General features: G+C 32.4%; 2 protein-coding genes and 1 pseudogene across 2 annotated transcripts; 2 read left to right on the top strand and 1 right to left on the bottom strand.

The window, feature by feature from the left end:
• Positions 1 to 1,512: 1,512 nt before the first annotated feature.
• LOC111002359 (lectizyme-like) lies at positions 1,513 to 2,664 on the bottom strand. Its single transcript, XM_022272511.2, has one exon. It carries the CDS (start codon positions 2,626 to 2,628, stop codon positions 1,606 to 1,608), a length of 1,023 nt encoding a protein of 340 aa, XP_022128203.2. The 5' UTR covers positions 2,629 to 2,664; the 3' UTR covers positions 1,513 to 1,605.
• A 1,589-nt stretch (positions 2,665 to 4,253) lies between these two features.
• Positions 4,254 to 6,566, top strand: LOC123689604 (annotated as a pseudogene).
• A 638-nt stretch (positions 6,567 to 7,204) lies between these two features.
• Positions 7,205 to 20,061, top strand: LOC111001525 (ATP-binding cassette sub-family F member 1). The gene is made up of 18 exons (XM_045630366.1): positions 7,205 to 7,549; positions 8,050 to 8,166; positions 8,420 to 8,524; positions 8,793 to 8,903; positions 9,159 to 9,254; positions 9,836 to 9,937; positions 10,255 to 10,352; positions 11,107 to 11,287; positions 11,896 to 12,183; positions 12,627 to 12,703; positions 14,303 to 14,451; positions 14,993 to 15,076; positions 15,456 to 15,693; positions 15,991 to 16,171; positions 16,976 to 17,154; positions 17,658 to 17,891; positions 18,234 to 18,392; positions 19,450 to 20,061. The coding sequence occupies exons 1-18, from the start codon at positions 7,327 to 7,329 to the stop codon at positions 19,549 to 19,551; spliced, it is 2,724 nt and encodes a 907-aa protein (XP_045486322.1). The 5' UTR covers positions 7,205 to 7,326; the 3' UTR covers positions 19,552 to 20,061.
• Positions 20,062 to 24,475: the final 4,414 nt, after the last annotated feature.

Below are 24,475 nucleotides of genomic sequence, written 5' to 3'. Positions count from 1 at the left end.
TAGAGTTCGCGCGTTAACTGGACGCAATAAGGCGTCCCTACTCCCTAGTATTGCGCGCGAGTCGAGAGTCTGGCGTAGTGTACTGTGCACGCGATTTCCGCGCGTATTTTGAATTCGCGCGATGCTTCTGGACGCGATGTATCGGTGCCTAGTATCTCAGTAACGCGCGTATGAATTCGCGCGATACGATTCAGCCTTTCTGGACAAGGTCTTAGTACTTAATTTTTTTTAAATATTTTGTGCAATATATTGAAATTTGTAAACAATTCGACATTTTCTACTTTTATATTGGTTACTAGAGATGTGACATAAGATTACTGAAGATTCTGCATAAAAAATCGTTTTTTAATTAATCGATGGTTTTTAGGATGATAAATCGATGAAAATTAATATATGTTTTTTTTTATTTATCTATTATTTCCTCTGTTTTATGTTGAAGATATATAATAATCAAAACATCAAAATAAAACTAATTTCGTATTGATATATTTTAGGTGAAATCCCTATTAATTATATGAACGCAAACCGCTATTTCAGATGTAGATTTTGTCAGAAATCAAATTCGTTACTGTCACGTAAGTTTACTGCTTGCGTCTGCATTTATTTTATTTTGATTTTCTGTATGCTAATTCTTACTACAAAAAAGTTTTTACCTATTTTGTTTCCAAAATCTTATATTCAAAAAGTACCTACTCAAAACCGAATCAGAGCACCCCACTATCCACGTGATCTTGTCTGCTTGTCTGCTAGAGTGTATATAAAAAATCGGAGTGTTTATCGCATTGTAAATGTCGATGTATATCAAATATCCCTAATAGTTCAAGGTCAGGGTTATAAAAGACCAGGCATAATATCAGATGTCGGGTCGGAAGGTGGCAGATTTTCAATTTTTTATAGTATTAAGTTCAGTATTCAGTTTTAAAAAATCGATAATTTTTTCACATCCCTATTAATTTTATAAACGTAAACCGCCATTTCGAATGTAGATTTTGCCAGAACAGTGTATGAACAGTGTTAGAGTGCAGATTATCGGTTGATTTTTGTTTTTTTTATTTTTACGTGAATGTGGGTTACTTTATTTGCATTATTACTTGGCTTTATTTTGGACTTTGATAGCATTGCTTTCGGTAAGACTTTTGTACACATACTAGACACTGATTTCTCACGATCATAAGATATTGAATAATATAGCAATATCTGTTTCTGGTACGTAAAATTGGTTGGGGTTAAAACTATAGCCCCCCCCCCCCCCCCATGTTATATATCTATGCCAAAATTGTATTTTATAGTATTGTAGTATATAATATAGAAATAGGCAAATATTGTTTTGTCATCAATTTCAAAAGTTTTCGAAAAATTTAAGCAGCAGTTCTGTATTGTAGAATTTGAAAGATGAAATACAATATTTCAGACCTTTCTAATATCATAGGATTTTGTATTTTGATGTAAAATACAAAGTCCTGTGATCATAATTTATGGCTAAACGCCAAGTTATTACGTTAACGACCAATCACAATTTCAGTAGTAATTTTCATTTAGCTTTATTTGCATAATTAAATTTGACATCCTTTTACTCAAAATTTAAATAAAATTCCATTATCGTAACTAATAAATCAACAGTATTTTGTAAAAAATTTGAAAAATAAATAAAGACAAGCTAATTTTAAATCCATTTCCAGAACTTGTCATCACGTGTACTGCTTCACGGAATATCGGCTTCGAGGGATATATTTCCAGAGGTTCTTTAACCTGTTCTTGGTTTTTAAGAATTTGATCGTCAAGCCACGCTTTGAAAGTATAGATTGGTAGAACGTCAACTATGTGCTTGTTTATTGCATACGATGTAGTAATTTCTTTAGTGCATTCATTTTGCCCTTTCGTTACAACTCCAATAAGTTCACTATCAAAAATTACAGGCCCGCCTAAATCTTTAAAACATGTTGGTACTTTAGTATCAATGCAATCAAGGAAGCCCATTAATACCTCACCACTAGTTGACCTTTGTTCTACTCCTATAACCTGTAAGGTTTTTGGCTGCCCAACCTCAGAGTTTAACCCAAATCCTATAGCTTCCATTTCATTTAAGCTTTTTCCATCTGTCACATTGCTCAGCCGAATTTTTGAAGCTATAGTGTTATTGTGTTTTTCGGTAAATAAGATACCAACATTTTTAGCAGCATCTGGCCCTTTATATGTTGGGAAACTTTCAGTTTTTATCACGTGTAACTGTACAGACGCTTCGTCTTTTTTGTCAGAAGTTGTATTTACTAGAGCATAGCTCGCCAATCGAGTGCAGTCACCGGATGTGAGAATTATGCCATTTGCAACAATGGATCCTGCACAAACATATTCATTCATTTGAGACATAAGTGCTACGACAAATGGGAATTGTTTCGGGCTAGCCGTCTGGATTTCATGCACCAGAGAATTCTGTCTTCTCGCACACATTGAAACGTTATTACTGGAACTCAAATCCTGTTCTACGATATCCATTCCATTCATTGCAGAATCTTCCATAGGCTCATTGTAATCGGCGCTTTTTTTATCCAGTTCGCTTGCGCAAATTTGTAAAATATTAAACAACAAAAGAACACAAATTAAAAAATCCATGAAAATATTCTTACCCATGGTGAATATTATTTTACTGCAAGAATTTTATGTTCTATTTTCATTAATAGAATTTTTCATGACAAGTCTTGATAGAAAATTTTCAGCCAGTAATTAGATACATTCTGCTTAGTTAATAAAGCTATGGGAACCTTCTTGAACGATAAAAGGAATATTTAACTAAATTTCCCATTTAAACTACAATTAATATAAAATTTTCACACTTGAAGATGATATATAAGATAAAAATAAGTTAGCACCGATTTTTACCACGAAGTTTAGAAGTCGATCACCTATACATAAAGGCGAAGTTAAAATATTTAATTTCTTCTGTCCATTAATTTTCTGTATGTAAATCATTCGATAGTTACATATGTATATACAGTGCGTACTTGGAAATCATTATTGATACCTATGTAGAATAGCTGAAATTTTGTAAAATTATTTATTTTTTGCATACAGTAATAATAATCACATACGTATTGTCTTTTTTTCTAGTTATATTTGTGATTTTTAACCTGGCTCTTTAAAATTTACATTTCTAAGATAATTTATTAAAATTTTATTTAGAAAATCGCAATTAAGTACTACCTACAAAAATGAACTTGCACAGAATTAGAAAGATACACACCACATCTAATTAAAAGACATTTGTAAAATCTTAAATATGATGGGAGATAATTGAGTCAGTTAGACTTGTGTATCGTGGCGGAAAAAATATGAAAATATCGAATACCGTTGTATGGGTGGATTTTTGATATTTAGAGTGGTGTGCAATTGTTGGGAAGATGAAGCTTAAGCTATTCATTATATATATATTATACATATATTTAACCATTATATTATATATATTATACATATGTATAATAAAAACGGTCCCGAAGGGCCGTTCAAGTATTATGTAAGTAGATTTAGTGCAATTGATCCCCCCTCCTTTTGTCAGCAAATTCAATAATAATAGTTCATCAACGTATTAAGTTTTTTTTAGGAGTCCTCGATAAATCATTTCGGTTTTAAGCATAGACCAAAGAAATAAGAAAACCAAAGATCAGCCGTAGTGCTCACGTAATACTTGAACCCCCCTAGGGATAGATATTCCGTGGGTGATATTCCAAAAGCCTCTCCATCATCAGATCTACCTTAACATTTCTCGAATGTGGTGATACTTAGGTGAGTGATGTTCGACTGATTGTCATTAAGGGGAGACAGCAGATGAATAAAAAACTACCTTTGTCGCTTTTCCTCTCTTTAAAGCCTGACCTAGCACTGAAATTAAACCAAACTTGAGGATAGTGTGTGGGATGGGATGATGAATATCGGGTTAAGTTTTATAACAAATCATAAATGTAATAATGCTAAACTATCTATATGTCGAGGTTTACCTCGTGTATAGTGTATTTTAGTGTCTTTTGCTAAACGCGGAAAAAGAAATGGTATATTAAGTTATAATTGGTTGGTTAATAAAGTACAGGCTTGCAGCTTTGCCATTTATAATGATATTGCAGCACGCAAGACGTTATTTTCGATATTCCAGCACATTTTTAAATTGAATAAGAGCTTCCACCAGAGATTTTTTAAGGCTTGGCAGGCTTCGATAAGCACTACTTAATATATTATAATATTATAGTGTAAATTCCATGTAAAAGCCCCTCCAGACTCACGCCGAGAAGTCTCGGCGAGACTTCTCGCGAGAACAAGCAACGTATCCACACCCACGATGTTCTCATTTGCGTTCTCGTTTCCATTCAGTATGGACGACATTACAACAGACATTGAAATTGCAGCAAGTTTGACTTTGTGTGCCATGGCATATAATAACTTTGTAATCGCTTTATCTAAAAGTAAAATTAAGAAAAGAAGAAAGGCCAGACGATGGTGGGCAACACAAATGCATCGAAACAGGACAAGGTGTGTAATTTCCTATTTCTTTAATTTTATTAATGTGTTCATAATAATCAACATAAACATTACTAATTAAGTACTCTTTAGTTTCAGCTTGCAAAAACAGTTGGATAAACTAGTTGCTGAACCAAGTGGAGAATTTAAAAAGTTTACCAGGATGTCAACAATTGATTTTGAAAACTTGCTTAACAAGATTACACCACTGATTATCAAACAAGATACCCAGCTCCGAGAAGCAGTACTAGCTCGTACGCGTTTTGCAATAACATTGAGATACTTGGCCACAGGCGATAGTTTCCAAAGTCTTCATTTTTTATTTAAAGTATCGCCTCAATTGATTTCAACAATTGTCCCTGAAGTATGTGCAGCCCTAAATAATGTTTTGAAGGAAGAAATAAAGGTAAGTTCCAGAGACACAATTTATTTCTTACATAGGTTAAGGGTTCAGTAAGTCAATATTATAAAGGAATTCAAATAATAAAGGAATTTCAAAAAAAAACTAAGCACTATTGTAAGCATCAGAAATAACATCTGAGAGCAACTCATTTCGAAGTATGCGCACTCTTGGTTCATCTCCGATTTGTGTATTCTGCCCTTCTGACATTTGAATTGGTGGTAGTTCATAATATTATAACTGCCCTGTATTTTGTTCTTCTGGTATATGATTTTGTGGTGGTTCAGAATTCACCTGGCGTATATTTTGTCTATCTAGTATGTGAATTTGGGGTGGTTCAGAATATATGGTGCGTGTGTTCTGCCGATAAACATATGGTAGTGGTTCAGAATAGCTAGACATCGATGATGATGGTCTACCCATTGTAGAAGGAGATGGTGTAAAAGTATTGCGTGAAAATTGGGGTCATTGCTTTGCACGGTGGCGATTAATAATTATGCCATCTATCTCATACATAATTTCTAATTTCTCAATCTCAGAGAATGCACGAAATTTTTTTGCTAACATAATTCCATAGACTTCACAATCATCTGGGGGGGTCTGAGAATCCCGTTTTTTAATGTTTTCCTGAAAGGTACTTAAAGCTTCTTTTAAAACTTTTCCGGCTTCTTTCACCTCTGACTGAATCACTCGAGGACGACTCGTCTGTTGTGTCCTTGTTTCATTTATAGTTGGTGTGGCTTCCCTATTCTCCTCAGTGCTTGTGCCCGGCTCCTCTGACTGAAAAATATCATTAATATTAATATGTAATTTCCTTTTTTTTAGATGCCATCATCTGCAGAAGAGTGGTTGGAAATTGAAAATGGATTCAGGTCCAAATTTCCAAGGGCTATTGGTGCCATAGATGGAAAACATATAGTTTTGATATGTCCTACCAATTCAGGATCAGAATACTTCAACTACAAAAAAACTTTTAGTATTGTGCTTATGGCATTAGTAAACAGTAAATATCAATTTATTTTTGCTGATATCGGAGGGCAAGGATAAGTGACGGTGGAATTTTTAGAAATACTGTGCTATGGGAGAAGATTTGTAACAACTCTCTTAATTTACCGTCACCTCATCCACTGCCAAATTCAATTGTTGATGTACCATACGTATTTTTAGGAGATGGTGCTTTTGCACTTGGTATGAACATCATGAAACCTTATCCTGGAAACCATGACGGAGACAGCCCTGAACGCATATTCAATAAAAAATTATCAAGTGCACGTGTAATTGTGGAAAATACATTTGGAATATTATCAGCAAAGTTTCGAATATTCAAATCGCCAATCGAGCTGTCTCCTGAAAAAGCTTCTGTTGTTACAATGTCTTGTATACTACTGCATAATTATTTAAAAAAAAGTAATACATCAACACGGATATATTGTCCACCAGGCACTATTGATGTTTATGATAGAAATGGCAATATGATTCATCGTGGTTCGTGGCGATCAGAAATAACAAGCACGAATGCTATTCAGAACTTGCCCCAAATAGCACGCAGATCAGCTGCTAATGCTAGACAAGTACGAGAAGAGTTCAAAAATTATTTATATTCAGTCTACGTTAATATAGTGGATATTTAAATTTAAACTAAATAAATCAAACTTACATTCAACGTTGTGTTTATTGTTGTCTTCGGAGTTAGTCCTTGATTAAGAAAGGAATCTAAAGCATCATATGCAAACCATATATGTTTGTATATTTCGTTTTCTCCTGCACCCGATTTGAAGGAATCATTCACCATTTTTCTATATTTCCTGTAACTCGCAAACAGAGACTCTTTTTTCTTTTTCAGTTCAGGCACTTCAATTTCCATTAACTCAGCGAGTCGGATCCACGCATCGTGATTTAAACTTTTGTCCTTGTAATGCCGGTGTTTGGCATCCCATAAAATGGGCTCGGATTGAAAATATTCAATGAATTTTAGTTCCAGTTCGTTGTTCCACATTTTGGTTGACACGTCCTATCCCCGCAACTTACTATTCGGCAATAATACAAAACGAGCATGTAGTAGTGTTCTCTTTTCATGCCCGAGAAACCCTTTGTCTCGTTCAATTTTACCGACAGTGAACGGAGAACACGCGAGCGCGAGAACGAGAAGGCGAGATACTACTTACATTCACGCTTCTCGGGTGTTCTCGGGGCTTCTCGGCGTGAGTCTGGATGCGCCATAACAAATACCAAGATAAATCGTAGTCTTCAAAATTAAATGTCAATCTCTATTCTACTCGATCTGTGTCGACTGTCGATCAGTGTCAAATGTCAATCTAATCGTGATCCTATCTCTTTTGCAAACTATTTTGCTTAGATATTTTTATTATTTAATGTATTCTGTTTAATTAAATTTCATATTTTAGACTTATTGCATTAGAACGATGTCCAAAAAAAGAGGTAATAAGAAGAATTTAGACTTGGATGAAGATTTTGAGGACAAAAAATCTGTTGCCAACGACGCTATAACCTCAAAGACCAAAGGAAAGGGCAAAAAGAAAGGGAAAGATGTCGTGGACAGTGATGCTGAAGGAGACGTGAACAAAGCACACATATCAGACGATGAGCAGGATGTTAAACCAGCTTCAAAGAAGTCTCAAAAGAAAGGTAGTTGACAATGATTAGGTCATAGAAAGTTTTCTAATTTTAAATAAAACTTTACTAAACGGTTGCCTAAACTAAATAGTCGATTAAAAAGTAAAGAATCTGATAGATTTGATGATCATTACCTTATTACTATAAACACATTAAGTATTATTTTTAATAGTTAAGAATTTATTTTTTATTGATTATGAATTCCCTGATATCTGTTTATTATTCATTAGTTATATATTATATATTTTATAGTTATTAACTAACTTAGGTTAGCAAAATCTAATACAAAATTGAAATCTGAATTTGATATTTTCCTTTTAATTGTTAAAGCTATGGTCTAATTTATTGGGATCTTCACTTAACTCACCAACTCTTCAGTATTTCTGAATATCTTTTTTTAAACTTTACTTCACTTTAATATTTTATCATATTCTTGTTTAAATTGGGTTACAGTTTAATTAAATTTTATTGATGTTATTAATTATTTGTGTTTAATGTTCTTACTTGAATAGGTAAAAACAAAAAGAAAGGGGTTGATATATCTGATGAAGAGCAAGATGATAAATCAATTATAAGCAATACCACAAATACATCTATAAAACCTGCAGCAAAGACTAAAAAGAAAAAAGGTATTTTGAATGTATATACATATTAGGTATTTCTTTTCATGTAAAAATTAATGTTACCAGGCACAAGGTATGCAAGAAATTTAATTATTTATCAAGTAACATCTAGTAAGAGGGTTGTGAAAGCCTGTTACATTGTGTACATATAGTATAATGCGATACTGGATCTTCCTCATCTGTAAATATTTTGATATAAGATGTTATAGATTTCATATTAAGTATTTAAATGTCTTTTTATAAAAACATTTTGTTGTAGGTAAAGGTAAAAAAGGAGATGACTGGTCTGATGAAGGTAGTGATTTAGAACTTAAACAAGTCTCTGAGGAAGAAGAAATTGCACAACCCATTATGAAAAAGAAAGGTATTTTATAATATAATATCACTTCTATTATATTAATTTTAGGTAGTAGTGACATTGTTCACTTAGTTCAGAAAATATTAATTATTTGTCATTTATTTGTAGTTTCAAATGGTAGCAAACATATTTAGATATATTTAGATTTCTTTAATCTTTTTAAAGTGAAAAGCGTTTGTTTTTGATTTTTTCTGTGTTTGCTAAGCCCAGGTGGCAAGACATTTATCTTTCCCGCAAAAAATGCTTGAAAACCAATAAAAAAAAATTGTTTTAGCAAAAAATAAAAAGAAAGTAATAGCAGAATCTGATGAATCGGACAATGAAGATACCAAATCTGTTATTAGTAATGTGTCAAGTAATGCACCTGCATCAAAATCTAAAAACGGTAAATATTTCTTTTATTAGTTTGCAATAGCTGCTCTATTATATATTCTGCCTCTGTTTGTTAATCATTATTTTTAATAGAAACCATGTTCTAGGTAGGATTTTATATCGTCTATGGTTTATTTGAATTATTGTTAAAACTGTAGTTTTTAAACTACAAATCTAAAACCTTTAAATTTTTACACCTTCATTTAAAACAAAGAAGCTTTACCATTCATTAATGTTTTTGACTGAACATAAAATAAAATTCTTCTAGAAAAAAATAAAAAGAATACTGCTGCCGAAGATGAATCAGACAATGAAGAATCAGTTAGCAGTAATAATGTACCACCACCAAAATCAAAAAGTAAAGGTTAGTTTAAGGGTCTCTATAAAATGTTAGTAGTTATTGCATTATAACTAATCATCCAGTTTTTATGTAAGACTTAAGAGTATGAATAAGTACTATAAAAAATTCGTTAAAACTGACTTTCCAGTACCCATCTTCTAGAGCATGTCCCTATCTCAAAAACTACTCAATCGATTTTAATGAGATTTGATCTAATGGATCAAGGTTAGGTAGGGAATATATACCTGATATAATAGGGCTCATCTTGGTATGAGTTCCCAAGGAAATTGTATACAATCTTACTAAATTTAGCACACATTCTTGGAAACCTAAATTTTCATAATTTGTAAATTATCAATTCTAACAATTATACAAACCGGGCCAAGATATTATAACCTCTTTTTTCTGTAGTTGGATAAAATGACTGGATGTGTACTAATACTTTTTATCTTCCCTAAGTAACTTGACTTGCCAGGTAATGATAAATATTAAATTAAGTACATTTAGCAATACATTTATGCTACGTCAAATAAACATTTTTCTTTTAAATCAATGTATTTATTATATAAGTAACCATTTAAATATATATTCAATTTGTAAATTAGGTAAGAAAAAAGAGGAATGGCCAGACGAAGAAGAAAGTGATAAAGAACTAAAAATTGAATCGGAAGATGAGGAAGAATTAAAGCCTGTAGTTAAAAGTAAATGTAAGTACCTAAATTGAAGTTATACAATAATCATCTGGACAGTATATATTGAAAATTTGTTTTAATATATACATATTTAAGAACATAGGCATTTACTGTTCATGGTTGTCTTAGTTTGAACAATGTCTTATATATTATGAAACAAAATATGAGTGTCAAGAATCAAGCATAATAAGTAGTGTAGGATTTAATTATTTTTCTCTAGAAGTGAATAAATAAACTTATTATTTTTAATTTTCTCCGATAAGTGGATAATACTTTTTGATGTGTATATTGATTATAATAGAAGGTTTAAGTAATGAAATTATGTTTTACAGTAAAAAGTAGGAAGAAAAATAATATGGATAATTTAGAAGAGGAACTTAAAAAGTTCGAAATTAAGGATCCTGAACCGGAGGGGGATGATAAAGAAAAGGTAAGACAAATTTTATTGAACCTTGTACCTTTGTAATAACTAAAAAGCAATTAAAGTCTGTCTGTAAATTTTTTACTATTATACAAAATCATGAAATCTAAAGCAAAGTCAAGTTGACTGTTTTTGCAAACAATGCAATGTTTGATACATTAAAATATTGGATTAGCAATACAATATTGGATAGCAATACAGATACCAATGCTTAGTGAATTAAATTTAATTAAGGTAAAATATATCAAGTTTCGTTATTTTAATTTTTTTTTAAATATATAAACATGAATTATCGGTTTAGTTATTAAAATTAACAGTAATAGTTAATTTAAATTGAAATAAATAACGGTTAATAATTAAAGTTAACATTGATAAGATTTTGGTAATTCTGTATTTTATTTAATTTGGTATCGAAAAAATACTACTCACGATAGCAGTTAAAAGCGAACTAAAGCGTCTAGCCTAGCGAAATGGAATACGCGGGATCAAACGGTTGAGAAAGACAACAAACTGAACCAAACGCGGGGATTACCCAGACATAGGTAGGCCACGCCTCGTTTGCAACGAACTAGATTAAACAAGATGCGCGTTTACATTATGTACTTTTTTAAAGCCATATTTGAAAAATATCGAAGTTGTATCAGAAATTAAAATATCGCCGATGCCGATATCTGTAAACCCAAAGTATCGCCGATATATCGTTATAGGATGCTTCCCTAGTTAAAACTTTGATGCTCACTTAACAATAACTTATTATAATTAGGAAGAGAAACCAAAAGAGAAATTAAAGCTAGAAGAGAAGAAAATGAGTCATAAAGAGAAGAAGAAATTGAAGAAACAGCAAGAGTATGAGAAACAAGTGGAAATGTTAACGAAAAAGGGTGGCCAGGGTCACAGTGACTTGGATGCAAACTTCACAGTTAGTCAAGCACAAAAATCTGCTGGTATGTTCCTTTTTAATATTCAAACAATTAAAAAAAATGAAGTTTTCTGTAATTTATTTAATGTTGCTTTAATGGTGCAAAAAACATGGATGTTCTATGGTTTTACGGTTCTTTAATATTTTGAAAGATTTACTAAGTTTTACAATCCGATTGTGCTTGGCGTTGGTATCCAATTTCTGTATCAGTTGCTTGCTCATTTTTCTTAATAGCTTAGTAGATATCTGCCTATTATTTTTTTGGATTAAGTCGTGCCCGTATTCTCACGATTTTATCTGTTGCCATACGAAGGTTGGTTACATTGGGCTCAAATGATTTTTTCGGCCTGCTAATTCGCTCGTAGTATGATAATGCAGGTCCGTTTAAATGTGGACTTTTATTGACGGCCCCGCTCCCTGATCAGTAAAAAGGAGTGACATTGAGAAGATTTTACAAGCGGAGACATAAAGATACTTTAGAATTTCTAACACGATTATAAAATGTAAAAAAAAAAAGAATTACATTACATTTTATTGCGTGTGTGTATGTACTTTATACAATTATGTTACATATATCTACACATTTCTGCCCTATACAATAGTAGCATTATATCTCGTAAACTCAATTTTCAGGTCAAATGGCAGCATTAGAAAACGCAGTCGACATTAAAGTAGAGAACTTCTCAATCAGTGCGAAAGGAAAAGATTTATTTGTGAATGCAAATTTGTTGATTGCCAACGGTCGGAGATATGGTCTTGTTGGGCCCAATGGTCACGGGAAGACAACATTATTGAGACATTTGGCCCAACGAGCATTCCCACTTCCGCCCCATATTGATATATTGCTATGTGAACAGGAAGTAACTGCCAGTGATATGAGTGCTGTTGATACTTTATTGGAATCTGATGTTAAAAGAAAGGGTAAGAAATTTGTTTCCTTGTTTTCATTGGTTGTTGTATTGTAATGTCGTCCTTATTGCTGTAGGATTTATGATTTGTGCGTTTTAAAATACAAGGTGTATTTTGCTATTATACATAAAAATTATTAGATATTTACCTACATTTAGATTACCATAGATACCATACCTACGGTATTTTTCGGTTAATAAAAAATTTACATAATAAAACGACAAAAGTTCGATGACGCTTTAAATAATACTAATACTTTCTGGCTTAAATATGTTTAAGCATACAGTTACTTACAAAACGTGATTTAAAGTTAAAACCGTGTTAGTTACTATGGATACGAAGTTATGTTCATATTAATAAAATACACGTCAAGATAACTAACTAGAAACCTTACTTTAGTTCATTACAGAACGAGATTTTTTAGCAATTTTGTAATTAATGTACACAATTTTCAGAGCTTTTGGACGAGTGTAAGGAGTTGGAAGCGATCATAGAAAAAGGCGATCTGTCTAAACAGGAAAAGCTAAATGAGGTATGTTTAGGTCTAAACTGATTATAATATCTAGATATTAATAATTAGCACAAGAGATGGGCAGACGATATAAAGAGAATAGGAGACTACACAAGAGGAGCTAACACCAGAAAATAATGGAAGCAGCTGGAAGAGGCCCGTGTCACGTGTCATATGATGTATTAGATTAAGTTTTATTATGTAATTTAAATAAGTGTTAATATAGTAGGTTTTATAATAATCGCAATAAGGGGCCGTTCACAAAATACGTCACACTGAAATCAGCTTTTTTTGACCCCCTCCCCCCCCCCATTGTCACGCTGTGTCACACTTTTTGTGACCCCCCCTACAAATATTTCGTCACAAAAACTAAGACCCCCCCCCCTGCTGAGTATGATAAATTCTAAATGATAGTAGACAAATTCTGAAAATTAAAAACATTTATTTAGTTATTATAATAAAATTTAAATAAATTAATAAATATCTTTCATAACGAACATATAAATAATAAATAATATTTCTATTATTCAGAAGTCCAAGGATTTAAACGTTACTCTCTCAAGTATTGGAAAAACAAAGAAACCCGTTGTGACGGATCGCAACGCCGCTAGAGTCGCGCCACAGAGCTAGCGCTCATGTCAAAAAATAATAAACGGCGAACGTCACGCTGCCCTATACCCCCCCGCCCCCTTGTCACATCTTGTCACACTCAGCCAGACCCCTCCCCCCCCCTTGTATGCGAACGTATTTTATGAACGGCCCCTAATAAACAGTGTTGTACAACCCAATTTTCGGTCTGAGACCCAGTTTTCTGTATGTTTAATGATCGTTGGGCAAGTACGGCATCCTCCTGTGCCTGACACGAGCTGTCGTGTTTTTGGGTCTAAGACCACCTTTTCTTCACGATGTTTTATGTTGATAGAAGGAAAGTTCTTCGCACGCTAATGCCACTAGGCCATCTATTATTATGATTACCTTTACAAAGAAATACACACAAATCTATTGCTTCATAGTCGCTATTTAAACATATGCCTTATAGTCGAGAGTCGTAGACAACTGTTATATACACATACGTAATATGCATTATTTCTTTTCCGACACCACGGTGTTTATAAGCCACCGACGTCCCACTTGTATAAAAATGTTTGAAGGCCTTTTAATTCGAACTCCCTTTATATAGCTGTTAACGTCTTCAGTGTCTCATTAACAATGTTTGTTGACGTGTGTGTTTGTGTATTTTTATAAAATTAAATAAATAAAATAAAATACGTTTATTTTGGAATATAAGATCATCTAGGTGTCACTTATTCCACGTCATTAAATTTGAACCTGTATGCATCCCTACTCATCGGCAAAGAAGACAGACGGTGTAGGCCGAAAGAAAAAGCCGGCGTAAAAAACTCTCGGTACTCTTTTAAAAAAGCAAATCATCAAACAATATTTAAAACAAATATATCAAATTAATTAGAAAAAAAAAATTATTGTATGTTGAGCAATTTAAGGACACCTCTCTAATTATAATTGTTTTGATTTTTAATTGGCAGATATTTGTGGCGTGTCTGTTATGTTTATTTCTTTTTCATTAATAAATAACAAATTTATTTTCACAATAAATTTCAGGTATATGCAGAATTAAAAGCGATAGGTGCTGACTCTGCTGAACCACGCGCTCGTAGGATTCTAGCCGGTCTAGGATTCAGTAAGGAGATGCAAAACAGAGCGACGAAGAACTTCTCCGGAGGATGGCGCATGAGGGTCTCATTGGCTAGGTATGTTCTAGAACTAGCTGGGCTACGGTTTAATTCGCGTTAATACGGTCACACAAAGAAGATCTTTCAAAAAATGTTGCCAGATTAAAATCACGCGAATCGTTTAGGGGGCGTCCATAAATTACGTGAGGTATTTAAGGGGGGGAGGGGGTCGAGTCAAATCTCATCTAATCTTACGTTGGAGAGAGGGGGGGTCTCGGCAAATATCACGAAATTTTTTTTCTGATCGAAACAAAAAAAAATATATTATTTTAGTTTTCATTTTCATTTAATCCAGATTGTACATGCTTAAGATTTAATCTTGAGTGTAATCGCGTAATACGATTAATATCATTCACTAATTCATTCGAAAAAAAAAAATAATTTCATTCATACTTCGCAAAGTGCGACAAGAATCTTCGCAAAGAGAGAAATTTAAAAAAACACCTCACGTAATTTATGGACGGCCCCTTACAGTAAAAGTTCAACTAATTTAGTGGAAATTAAAACATAATATAACTCATTAAAATTGTTTTTTTACATTAAACTATTTTTTTTCCAGAGCTTTATATATCGAACCATCACTACTACTACTCGATGAACCTACGAATCACTTAGACCTCAATGCTGTTATTTGGTTAGACAAGTAAGTATTGAATTTTTTCTTCCCATAATGCGATATTATTTATTAGCCCTGAATAAAGATTGTCTTGTATTGATTAATTTCTTTAATTTCTGGCAACTATTGTGTCAAATTACTAATTTTCATCTTTAGATGGTAACACCATAACATAGTTCTAGGTTTGTATGAAACATTAGAGCCATATTCCTGTATGCCAACAATTTATCGGGCTTTGTCAAGATTATCACTACTTATCTAAATATTTCCCTATAATTTTTCATTCATATATTTACGAAGACTTTTTGTACGTTATTTTAATAATTTGTCCAAGCCATTGGTAGTTATCGTACAAAGACTCCAAGCAGAAGATCCTTGGAAAATATTAAAATAAATTATTTTCTAGTTACCTCCAAGGATGGAAGAAGACGTTGCTAGTTGTATCCCACGACCAGTCTTTCTTAGACAACGTGTGTAACGAAATCATTCACCTAGACCAGCAAAAGTTGTTCTATTACAAGGGCAATTACTCAATGTTCAAGAAAATGTACGCCCAAAAGCGGAAAGAAATGATAAAAGAGTATGAGAAACAGGAGAAGAGGTTAAAGGATTTGAAGTCGCATGGACAGTCGAAGAAGGCAGCGGTATGTTCATTTATATTTTTATTTATGCAAAAATCTTGTAATCCAGAGATTATATATAGTATTAAAATTGTTTTTTTTAATCTTTAATTCTTAAGGCATTGTAAAATTTGCCTTTTTATCCTAACAAATATATAAAAGTAATTATACGTTTCCGCGAGAGGTGTTGACTTGTACTGTATATATAGTCCAGTCAATTTAGACATCCACTATTTTTTAGTCTGATTTGACCGGACTAGTATGTTTAAATTTGAATTAAAGATCCTTATAAGCTAGATATAAACTTATGTAATTTGACAGGAAAAGAAACAAAAAGAAGCCCTTACACGTAAACAAGAGAAGAACCGTAGCAAATCACAGCGGGAAGAGAACGAAGACAACGCGGCTCCTGTCACTCTCTTACAGCGACCTAAAGAGTACATTGTCAAGTTTAACTTCCCAGATCCACCGCCATTGCAGCCTCCGATCCTTGGATTACATAGTACGTATTTCGTTCGTTCAGAGATCAATCATTGTCTAATGAACAAAATAAAATTATTTATAAACTATTTTTAGAATTTTTCGGGTTTGTAAGTTGATTTAAGAATTGAAATACATTTTTTTAAATAATTTATACGGAAACGTCTTATTTTCTTTGATTTGCCCACGTTGAAAATTATGAGAGTTATTTTTCGATTTATAAATCCTACAGACTCTTAACTATTAGTTAAAAAATATTTTGGATAGATTAGATTTTTAAAAAACTTATCATAAAAACTAAAAAAATTGTTTAAAGAATAAGGCAGCTCAATGAAAAAAAACAACATTTCTAACTAACAAACACTACAAAATAAATATAAACAACTGTTTAGATTAAATTTATGGCAATGACAAATAAATATAAAATTACAATAAAACAATGTTTATATGTATATAAAAAAAATATAGAAATTATAAATATTAAATTAGAAATCTATTTCTTAGTGAGCCTCCTGCCCGTTTGCCCCTGTTCTATAAAAAAAATAAATTAAAAAAATGAATCATCTATTTCTAGTAATTAATTAGAAATAGATTTCTTATTTAATATGATATATTTTATAGATAAATTTTTATTAAGCCCAGAATTACCGCAGTTTAAATTTTGTAATGCTGAAATTACAATTAAACTTGCTGTCCGATGGCGACATGCAATTGGCATAATAATTAAGTTCTCTAAAAAAAATTATTGACTTTGTCGATGAGAATAAAAGTCTTTGAACTTTGAAAATTCTGTGTTGCAGATTGTTTATATTTTTCTTTCTTTTAGATGTGAACTTCAACTTCCCTGGTCAAAAGCCTCTATTCATCGAGGTCGACTTTGGTATCGACCTGAATTCCCGTATCGCGATCGTAGGACCCAACGGAGTTGGTAAATCCACCTTCCTCAAACTCCTCGTTGGTGAATTGAGTCCTATTCAAGGGGAGCTTCTGAGAAATCATAGACTGGTTAGTATAGAAATTTTTCAATTCAAACTCAATAAAAATATGTGGTTTCATATATATCACTCTTAAAGTAATCGTATAAAACAATTTGTCTATCAATATCTTCAAAGATTATAATAGATAGATAGATATAAAATAATAATAATTTGTTTCTCAATTTTTTGATTGAAATAATTTTAATTTTTTATTGTAATTGTTGAATTTTGTTTGGTGTATAAATGTACAAAATGGGCTACGTTTTGTATTAAATTTACTGTGTTAAAATCTTTTTATACATATGTGTGCGCTTTAATCAAATAAACTTTTTTATATTATCTATTCTGGTAACACACACGTCCTTGATTTTGGCATCTAAGATGTGTATGGCTTGAGTTCTGTCATTATACATTAGACTAAGACATTAGATAAATGAACATATATAGGTTCAGAGTCCATTTAATTTTTTTTGATTACCTTTATTATTTAAAAAGTGATCTTCATGTGTGTGTCTGTTTTTTTTTATGCAGAGAATCGGTCGTTTTGACCAACACAGTGGAGAACATTTAACGGCTGAAGAGTCGCCAGTGGAATATCTGCAGCGGCTTTTTGGGCTGCAGTATGAGAAGGCTCGTAAAGCTCTTGGAACTTTTGGGCTTGCTAGTCATGCGCATACGATCAAAATGAAGGATCTCAGTGGAGGGCAAAAGGCCAGGGTTGCCTTGGCTGAACTTACATTGATGGCACCTGATGTTATTATTCTGGTAAAAATAATATTAATTATATAGTTGAAGTATATACGACGCAGTATTTAAATACATAAAAAATATTTATTATGAAATTGATGCATATAATTTCCTTGGAAATTTGTTTTATTCCTACCTATTACAAACATATATAATAATTATAAAAATAATATTGTCTTTAAGAAAAATTTGATTCCATATACACTGCTGAGAAAATTCATAAAAAATCAACCTAACTCTTACGTCTCTTTCTCTCAAATTGTGTCTACGCTATGGTAAAAAGAGAAGTACTCTTAGTTTTCTTCAGCAACAATGCAAAGTATTTTTTGTTGTTTATTGTACATTTAAATAATATTTTAGGACGAGCCTACAAATAACTTGGATATAGAAAGTATAGACGCGCTGGCAGAAGCCATCAACGCATACAAGGGCGGAGTCGTGATCGTATCTCACGACGAACGACTTATTCGTGAGACGGAGTGCGCCCTCTATGTTATTGAAGACCAGACTATTAATGAGGTTAGTATACAAAACAATAGAACATATATTTTCTATTCTTGTGAATTGAGTCAAAGTGTATTTGTCGTATAAAAAAATATATGTAATAGGGAAACTTTAAAACAGATATGCATTTAATGATAGCTAACGTACAAAACGTTTGGGTCAGATATATGTATGAAAAATTCATTTACAATGTTTCCGTATATTGGAATCTAATATAAATTTTAATATAAAACAAAGTCGTGCTACACCACTTATACCTCAAGATCGACTGAACAGATGTTACTTATCTCTCTTTTAATCGATTCTTCTCTACTACGAATAGCAGAAAAGGTAATAAAATGTCGTATATAACAATACATTAATTAATTTTACAAAAGCACACTACACATCATTTTACATCGAATTGATGGAGTAAATGAGGAGATGCATAACCAGGCTCTGATCATCAAGATCAAACCCTGAAGGACCAGTGTTACCACATCAATAAATGATGTATATCAGAAAATGCTTTAACATGCAGTTATCGCAATATTGGCGCTAGAGTGAAGAGGTCTAATGTGTAAAACTGCCATTCTTCTTTTGCAATGGGAAGCAATAAAACATTTCTGTATACCTCAATAAAATTCTAAATTGAATTTAACTCAGCTTAACACCATATTATTAGACTGTTAGGCCGAACTTAACCGCGTCAGCTTGTATATTTATAAAGGAGGAACACCTAGATATGATTTTTAGTTTGTGGCCTAATACTTAGGATTTCTTACTTCCTTAGTAAAATCTAATTGGAACATCACATGAAAAACTGATAACTTGTTTTTTTGAAGTCAGTTAAAAAGGTCGCTGGGTTTTAATTTATTATTAATGGCTTTGTTTGTTCCTTTATATTAAATATATATTATAATTTATCAATCAATTCATCTTAGAACTGTGCTTTGTAAAACTGTGCTTTATGTTTCTGTTTCAATGTGTATTACGTTTTGGCTTTTGTGTTTAATGTTTGAATATTGTTTGGTGATTAGCTGTAGGAATGCTTAAATAAAAAAAAAATATATCAATTATATTTTTTCTTAAGGTGGATGGTGACTTCGACGCCTACCGTAAGGAGCTTCTCGAAAGTCTCGGCGAAACTATTAACTCTCCATCCATCATCGCCAACGCGGCTGTTCTCCAATAAGAAGACATTGGTGCTGATTATATCTAAGTACTAAAACATTTAAATATAACTTTAGCGGTTTTAAACGCGTATTTCCCAATCCATCAAAAAGCATGTAAATAATGTTATAATACGCGAACAAAAAAGTTTTATTTAGATATTGGTGCTGTTTAAAATTTTAAAATTGCTTGTAATGAAATATAATATCCATATATAATACTGGTATGACTAAAAAACTTTTAATAGTAAATGTAAAAAAATTCAACCGAAGTAATTAAGATAAACACAATTTAAATGGTATTTGTTCATAAATGTTACTTTTTCACAAAAAAATAATTTATTGATAGTTCAGTTTTCGGCTTAATAGTTTTGTCGGCCCAATTCACCATTAAAAAATAAAAATAAATTTTAATAAAATGCAAGATTTTAACCAATTTATTCCTTGTACAGTTTGTATATTTATTTTTATTTGTATTAATGTTTGCAAACTGTACATAAAAGTCATGTAAGATTTATCTTCCAATATTTATATTAATAAATTTTGTTACAAAATATGTGTCTAATTATTTCTAACCTTTTAATTAGTGTTAATTTAAAAATATCTCGAAGGTGAGAATATAAAATGAGATGCGAAAAGAACGTTGTATTCAACTGTGATTGGTCAAACGCATATGACAACATATGTATGTCGCATGTCAACGCGTATTTTGCTTGATTTTGACCAATCATAATCAACGGAGCGTACAATCGCTCTTTCCATAGACTTGGCAAACAGACAGCTGGAACTTAGCTGGAATTCTATTGTAATCCAAGATCTCAGTATATGTAATGCCAAGGCATCTAGCCGCGCATACATTACCGCTCTTGGGGACCGAATATGGGCTATATACAGTTGCAAGTGATGGCCCGGAGTGATTTTCCATCTCGCCTTGCTGTAATGATTGGCAATCGCTAAGCCGCTGTTGGCGCTAGATACAGATAGATAGGGTTAGACTGATCGCTTATTTTAGGGTTCTGAAGTGGTCTTCCAGCACTTTGGGACAGTACCGAGCGAGTACAGGTACCCAAAGAGCCGTGTTAGGACAGTTGCTGGTTCTACGTTCGTTACGATGGTTGGGGTGGTACGGAAACATAAATTTCCTTGGACAACTTTGACGAAAACCAAAAGGGAGGCGGGCCTATAGCAATCCCAGCAATGTACTCAGACTTTGTTCAGTAATCAGTTCTTTACATTACGTAATCCTCATCTCAGTTTCAAAGACGTGGAGGTAGAGTTATACGTTTTTTAAGTTCGCTAGTATTCGCATTATAAGATTTCGCCGCTTCCGTCAAGGATTCAAAGCATTGTCGTTAACGTGAGGGCGCCTTGAAAGAACGGTTAAACCAGGGCTGTGACTTGCCACCAATCGGCACCGTATAAAATGAAATAAAGAGTTCCATGCCCTGCAGAAGGACTTCAGCGATAGAGTCAGCAACAGGATCTAAAGCATGTAGGCCTCCAAGGGCAATGTAATATTAAGAAATACCACATCTCCGAATCAGCTGGCTTTGGCGTTACTTTCTTGGCGTGGTCTTTCTTTTTGTTATATTCCTTAAGCAAGTTTAATGATTAATTATTGCGGGAGTTAAGCCTATGTTCAATGTAATCCAATGCTTTTCTCAAAGCTTAAGTCGATGGATTTTATCAATGAATTTTGAATGTGCGTAGGTAATAAGTAATATATACGATACAGGACACGCGTATACATCTTGGGGAAAACGCGTAAAAATTTACGCTGATTTATGCTTAAAAAGCTGATCTACTATTAAGAAAAAAATACTTATGGAACAGAAGGCTGAAGCCAAAAACTATCTGTATAAAATAGCAAGGACCTCTACACTTTTTTACTGAATTATATATTTTTTCAATTAATAAGATTGTTGTATCATCACTTTCTCATAAAATGTCGTTATTGATATAAAATAACATTCAGATATTTGTTTCGTAGTTTTAATAAAATTTATTATTAAATTATTTATTCAGAATCTTAGAGCAAATCTTTCAATAATTTCAATACTCTTGTAGCTCGTTTTCAAACACGTTCAGATAAATTGTGAATATTATGATTTAATCCGTACTCTCATACTTTTATAGCGTAAATTTTAAATTTATATATTAACGGTAAATAAATAACATAAATGGAAAATAAAACCGCGGGTTTTAACATAGCCCAATGTTTTATCAAAACAAGCGAAAAAAGCCCTATTAATCGAATGACGTTACACAAAGTGCGTTATAAAGGAATAAATAAAAAACTAATTTTAAGAGGAATGTTTTGCAAAGACGAGTCAACATTTCTCGTTAAAGCTCGCCGAGTTTTTTCCTCAATTTGTCTGCAGCCTTTCGCCCCTCCATTATAAACTTCTCGGCTTCATTAGAGGATTTAAAACGCAAATTTCCTTTTCGATTGTAACTTTTTTCTTTCTTGAAAGGAAGCTTCTTCCAAGGAAATTAGTATCCTTCCCTTTGAGGGGTGAAAACGTGTTTTCAAGAATTTACTCACTTTTATACTCAATCTGGTGGAATAAAGCTATTTGATGCATTCCTGAGCGACCCTCATTACATATAATAATAGTTAAGACATGATGTTAAACTACAATAATACAAAAAGAATATACAATAAAATATGCTCATTAGGATGCATATTCCTTTTAATACATACATATTTTTTATTAAAATCAGCGGAAAAAATACTAAAAATGTAATTTTAGTCCTGTATTCTTTTTCCTACGCATCTAGTACGATTTCGTCATCAAATTTTCATCAGATTTTTCAATGCTTTGAATTATAAAAATAATATTGCTATACTATTTTTAATTTATACAAAGGGGCACTACGATTTTCATTATCTAGAGATAACTTTTTTAATTGCACCAGTAAACATAGATAATATTAGACGTTTCAGAAATACTATTGCAGTATGTTTTCGCGTGAGTTTATATTTTTATTTATAAATTTCTAACAAAACTAGTACAGGTACATTATTTTAGTGATCTCTACTTAAAGGAAAAAGTAATTCTGTACCCTATTTCCATAATCCGCATTTATTTATTAAAAATTATCCATACTAATCAAGTAATAAAACCATCAAAGATTTACATAACTCAAACCCTACCAGATTGTCATGTTTTCGCATGAGCCCACTAACCGTATTACACTAATGTACTGAATTATCTTAACAAGACAATAAGACGAAGAGCCAATTATATCTCCCCATCCACCCTTGTCAAAATGATCACAGCCGCAAGTTCTTATAATAAACGTTAGTACTTTGACAAGGTTGCATGTGAACAATGTAGGTACGATTGTTCTCCCCCGACATGATTTTATTTGTGCAGTTATTACAGTCTCGTCGAAAGATATTTAAATTTCATTAGGTTTGTTTTACACTTAATTTGTGAGGGGAGCATTGTATCTTTGGGGTGGAGCCCTATTGCTTTGAGCTCTCCAATTTATTATCCCCATTGGTGATTTGAATTTTGGAGATGTTATCGACGATTTGGTGTGAACTAGTATAATGTATCAAAGGATAATTTACAAATAAAATCGAGTTACAATTTGTCTAACAGCGTACATTATAATTTCAAACTGATAAATTGTAATTTAAATTTATGTATGTCTGCTAAATTTGGGATAGTCTAAACACAGTTCTGACTCTGTCTGCTAATTCCTGTTCTGTGCCTTGTCTGTCGTTTGGATTTGGAAGCTAAAACTTGGAGGCGCATTGAGTTAATGACGCGTCATACTTTTTCTAATAAGTATAAAATTTTAAAAAATGAAACTTGAAAATGCGGCCCTTTTTTCCAACGAAACAAATACAAATATAAGAATCAATACAATTGTCTCGAATTATTATTGTAATTATTAGACGTTATTAATTATTAGGAAATGGTTTCACGTTAGCGCCCTCTATGTAAGTGGAACGCTTCGCAGACGCAGACTCCATTAGCAGTGTTCGCCGGACTGTCACAATCATTTTTCTTTCCCGCTGCCGCTAATTCTCGGCCGCGCTTCAGTGAGCTTGTACTGCGACGGACTCGCTTTAATCCAACCATAATTCGTTTTCACGTCACTATACAATTATAGTAAATGAAAGCATAGCTGCACTCAATAATTTTTTTACCGTTTTACTTAAACATAAAGATTATTGAATATTTATTCGTAACATTCTTATTGGGAATAGTAATCCTCGTTCCCTATTTGAATTTAAATTCAATTTATTTGTCTAGTAACAATATGTTAAGCTGACAGACGGGATTTAATGAAATTATTATTATTAATATTTAAATATTTAAATATTACACTTGTATAATGAATGTTCACATGTGAAATGGTAGGCTTTTTTTCTCCAATAACTAAATGTCAAAACATATACAAGTGGGCAATAACATAAATATTAAATTAATCCTAGGGTCAAATGTAAATCACGTATGAATAAAACAAAGTCTTCAGCTTTATATTATTATGATACTTAATAAAAAAACTAACTACGACAAAGTATCAAAATGAGTTTAGCCGAGGTCGAATGAGAGTTGATATCGACTTTTATTACTGTGGAGGGGTTGGTCATTAGCGAGATAAAGCGACTGCCACCTGATAAAGTGCGTTTTGTTGCTCACTTACTTATTTCTCTCTGTTTCTAATTCACCCGATATTGTTCTGTATTTTCATATACTTATGGGTTCTAAAACAAATAAGTTTACTGTAATTATATATCAGCAGTTGTAAATTTCTGAGCGTTTTTAATATTGCGTATTTGTATAAACCGGACCTGGACCGAAAAGAAGACCAATGAAGAGAGGCTGGGTATGGTCGGAGATAAACGAAATCTGCTGAGTACCATTGAAAAACCGAAGAGGGAAGATGATTAGGAACCTGGTGCGACACGACAACTTCTATAGGACC

This window comes from Pieris rapae, chromosome 12, assembly GCF_905147795.1.
Source record: "Pieris rapae chromosome 12, ilPieRapa1.1, whole genome shotgun sequence".
Lineage (NCBI taxonomy): Eukaryota > Metazoa > Arthropoda > Insecta > Lepidoptera > Pieridae > Pieris > Pieris rapae.
The sequence above is the reverse complement of the archived record's forward strand: the minus strand, read 5'-3'. Positions and strand labels throughout refer to the sequence as shown.

Bases quoted from the DNA above. Each gene is read 5' to 3' on its own strand.
- LOC111001525 (XM_045630366.1), top strand. From the start codon at position 7,327: ATGTCCAAAAAAAGAGGTAATAAGAAGAATTTAGACTTGGATGAAGAT. The intron at 9,255-9,835 runs GTTAGTTTAAGG...TTTGTAAATTAG, and splicing joins ACCAAAATCAAAAAGTAAAG to GTAAGAAAAAAGAGGAATGG. The intron at 17,892-18,233 runs GTAAAAATAATA...ATAATATTTTAG, and splicing joins CACCTGATGTTATTATTCTG to GACGAGCCTACAAATAACTT.
- LOC111002359 (XM_022272511.2), bottom strand. From the start codon at position 2,628: ATGGGTAAGAATATTTTCATGGATTTTTTAATTTGTGTTCTTTTGTTG.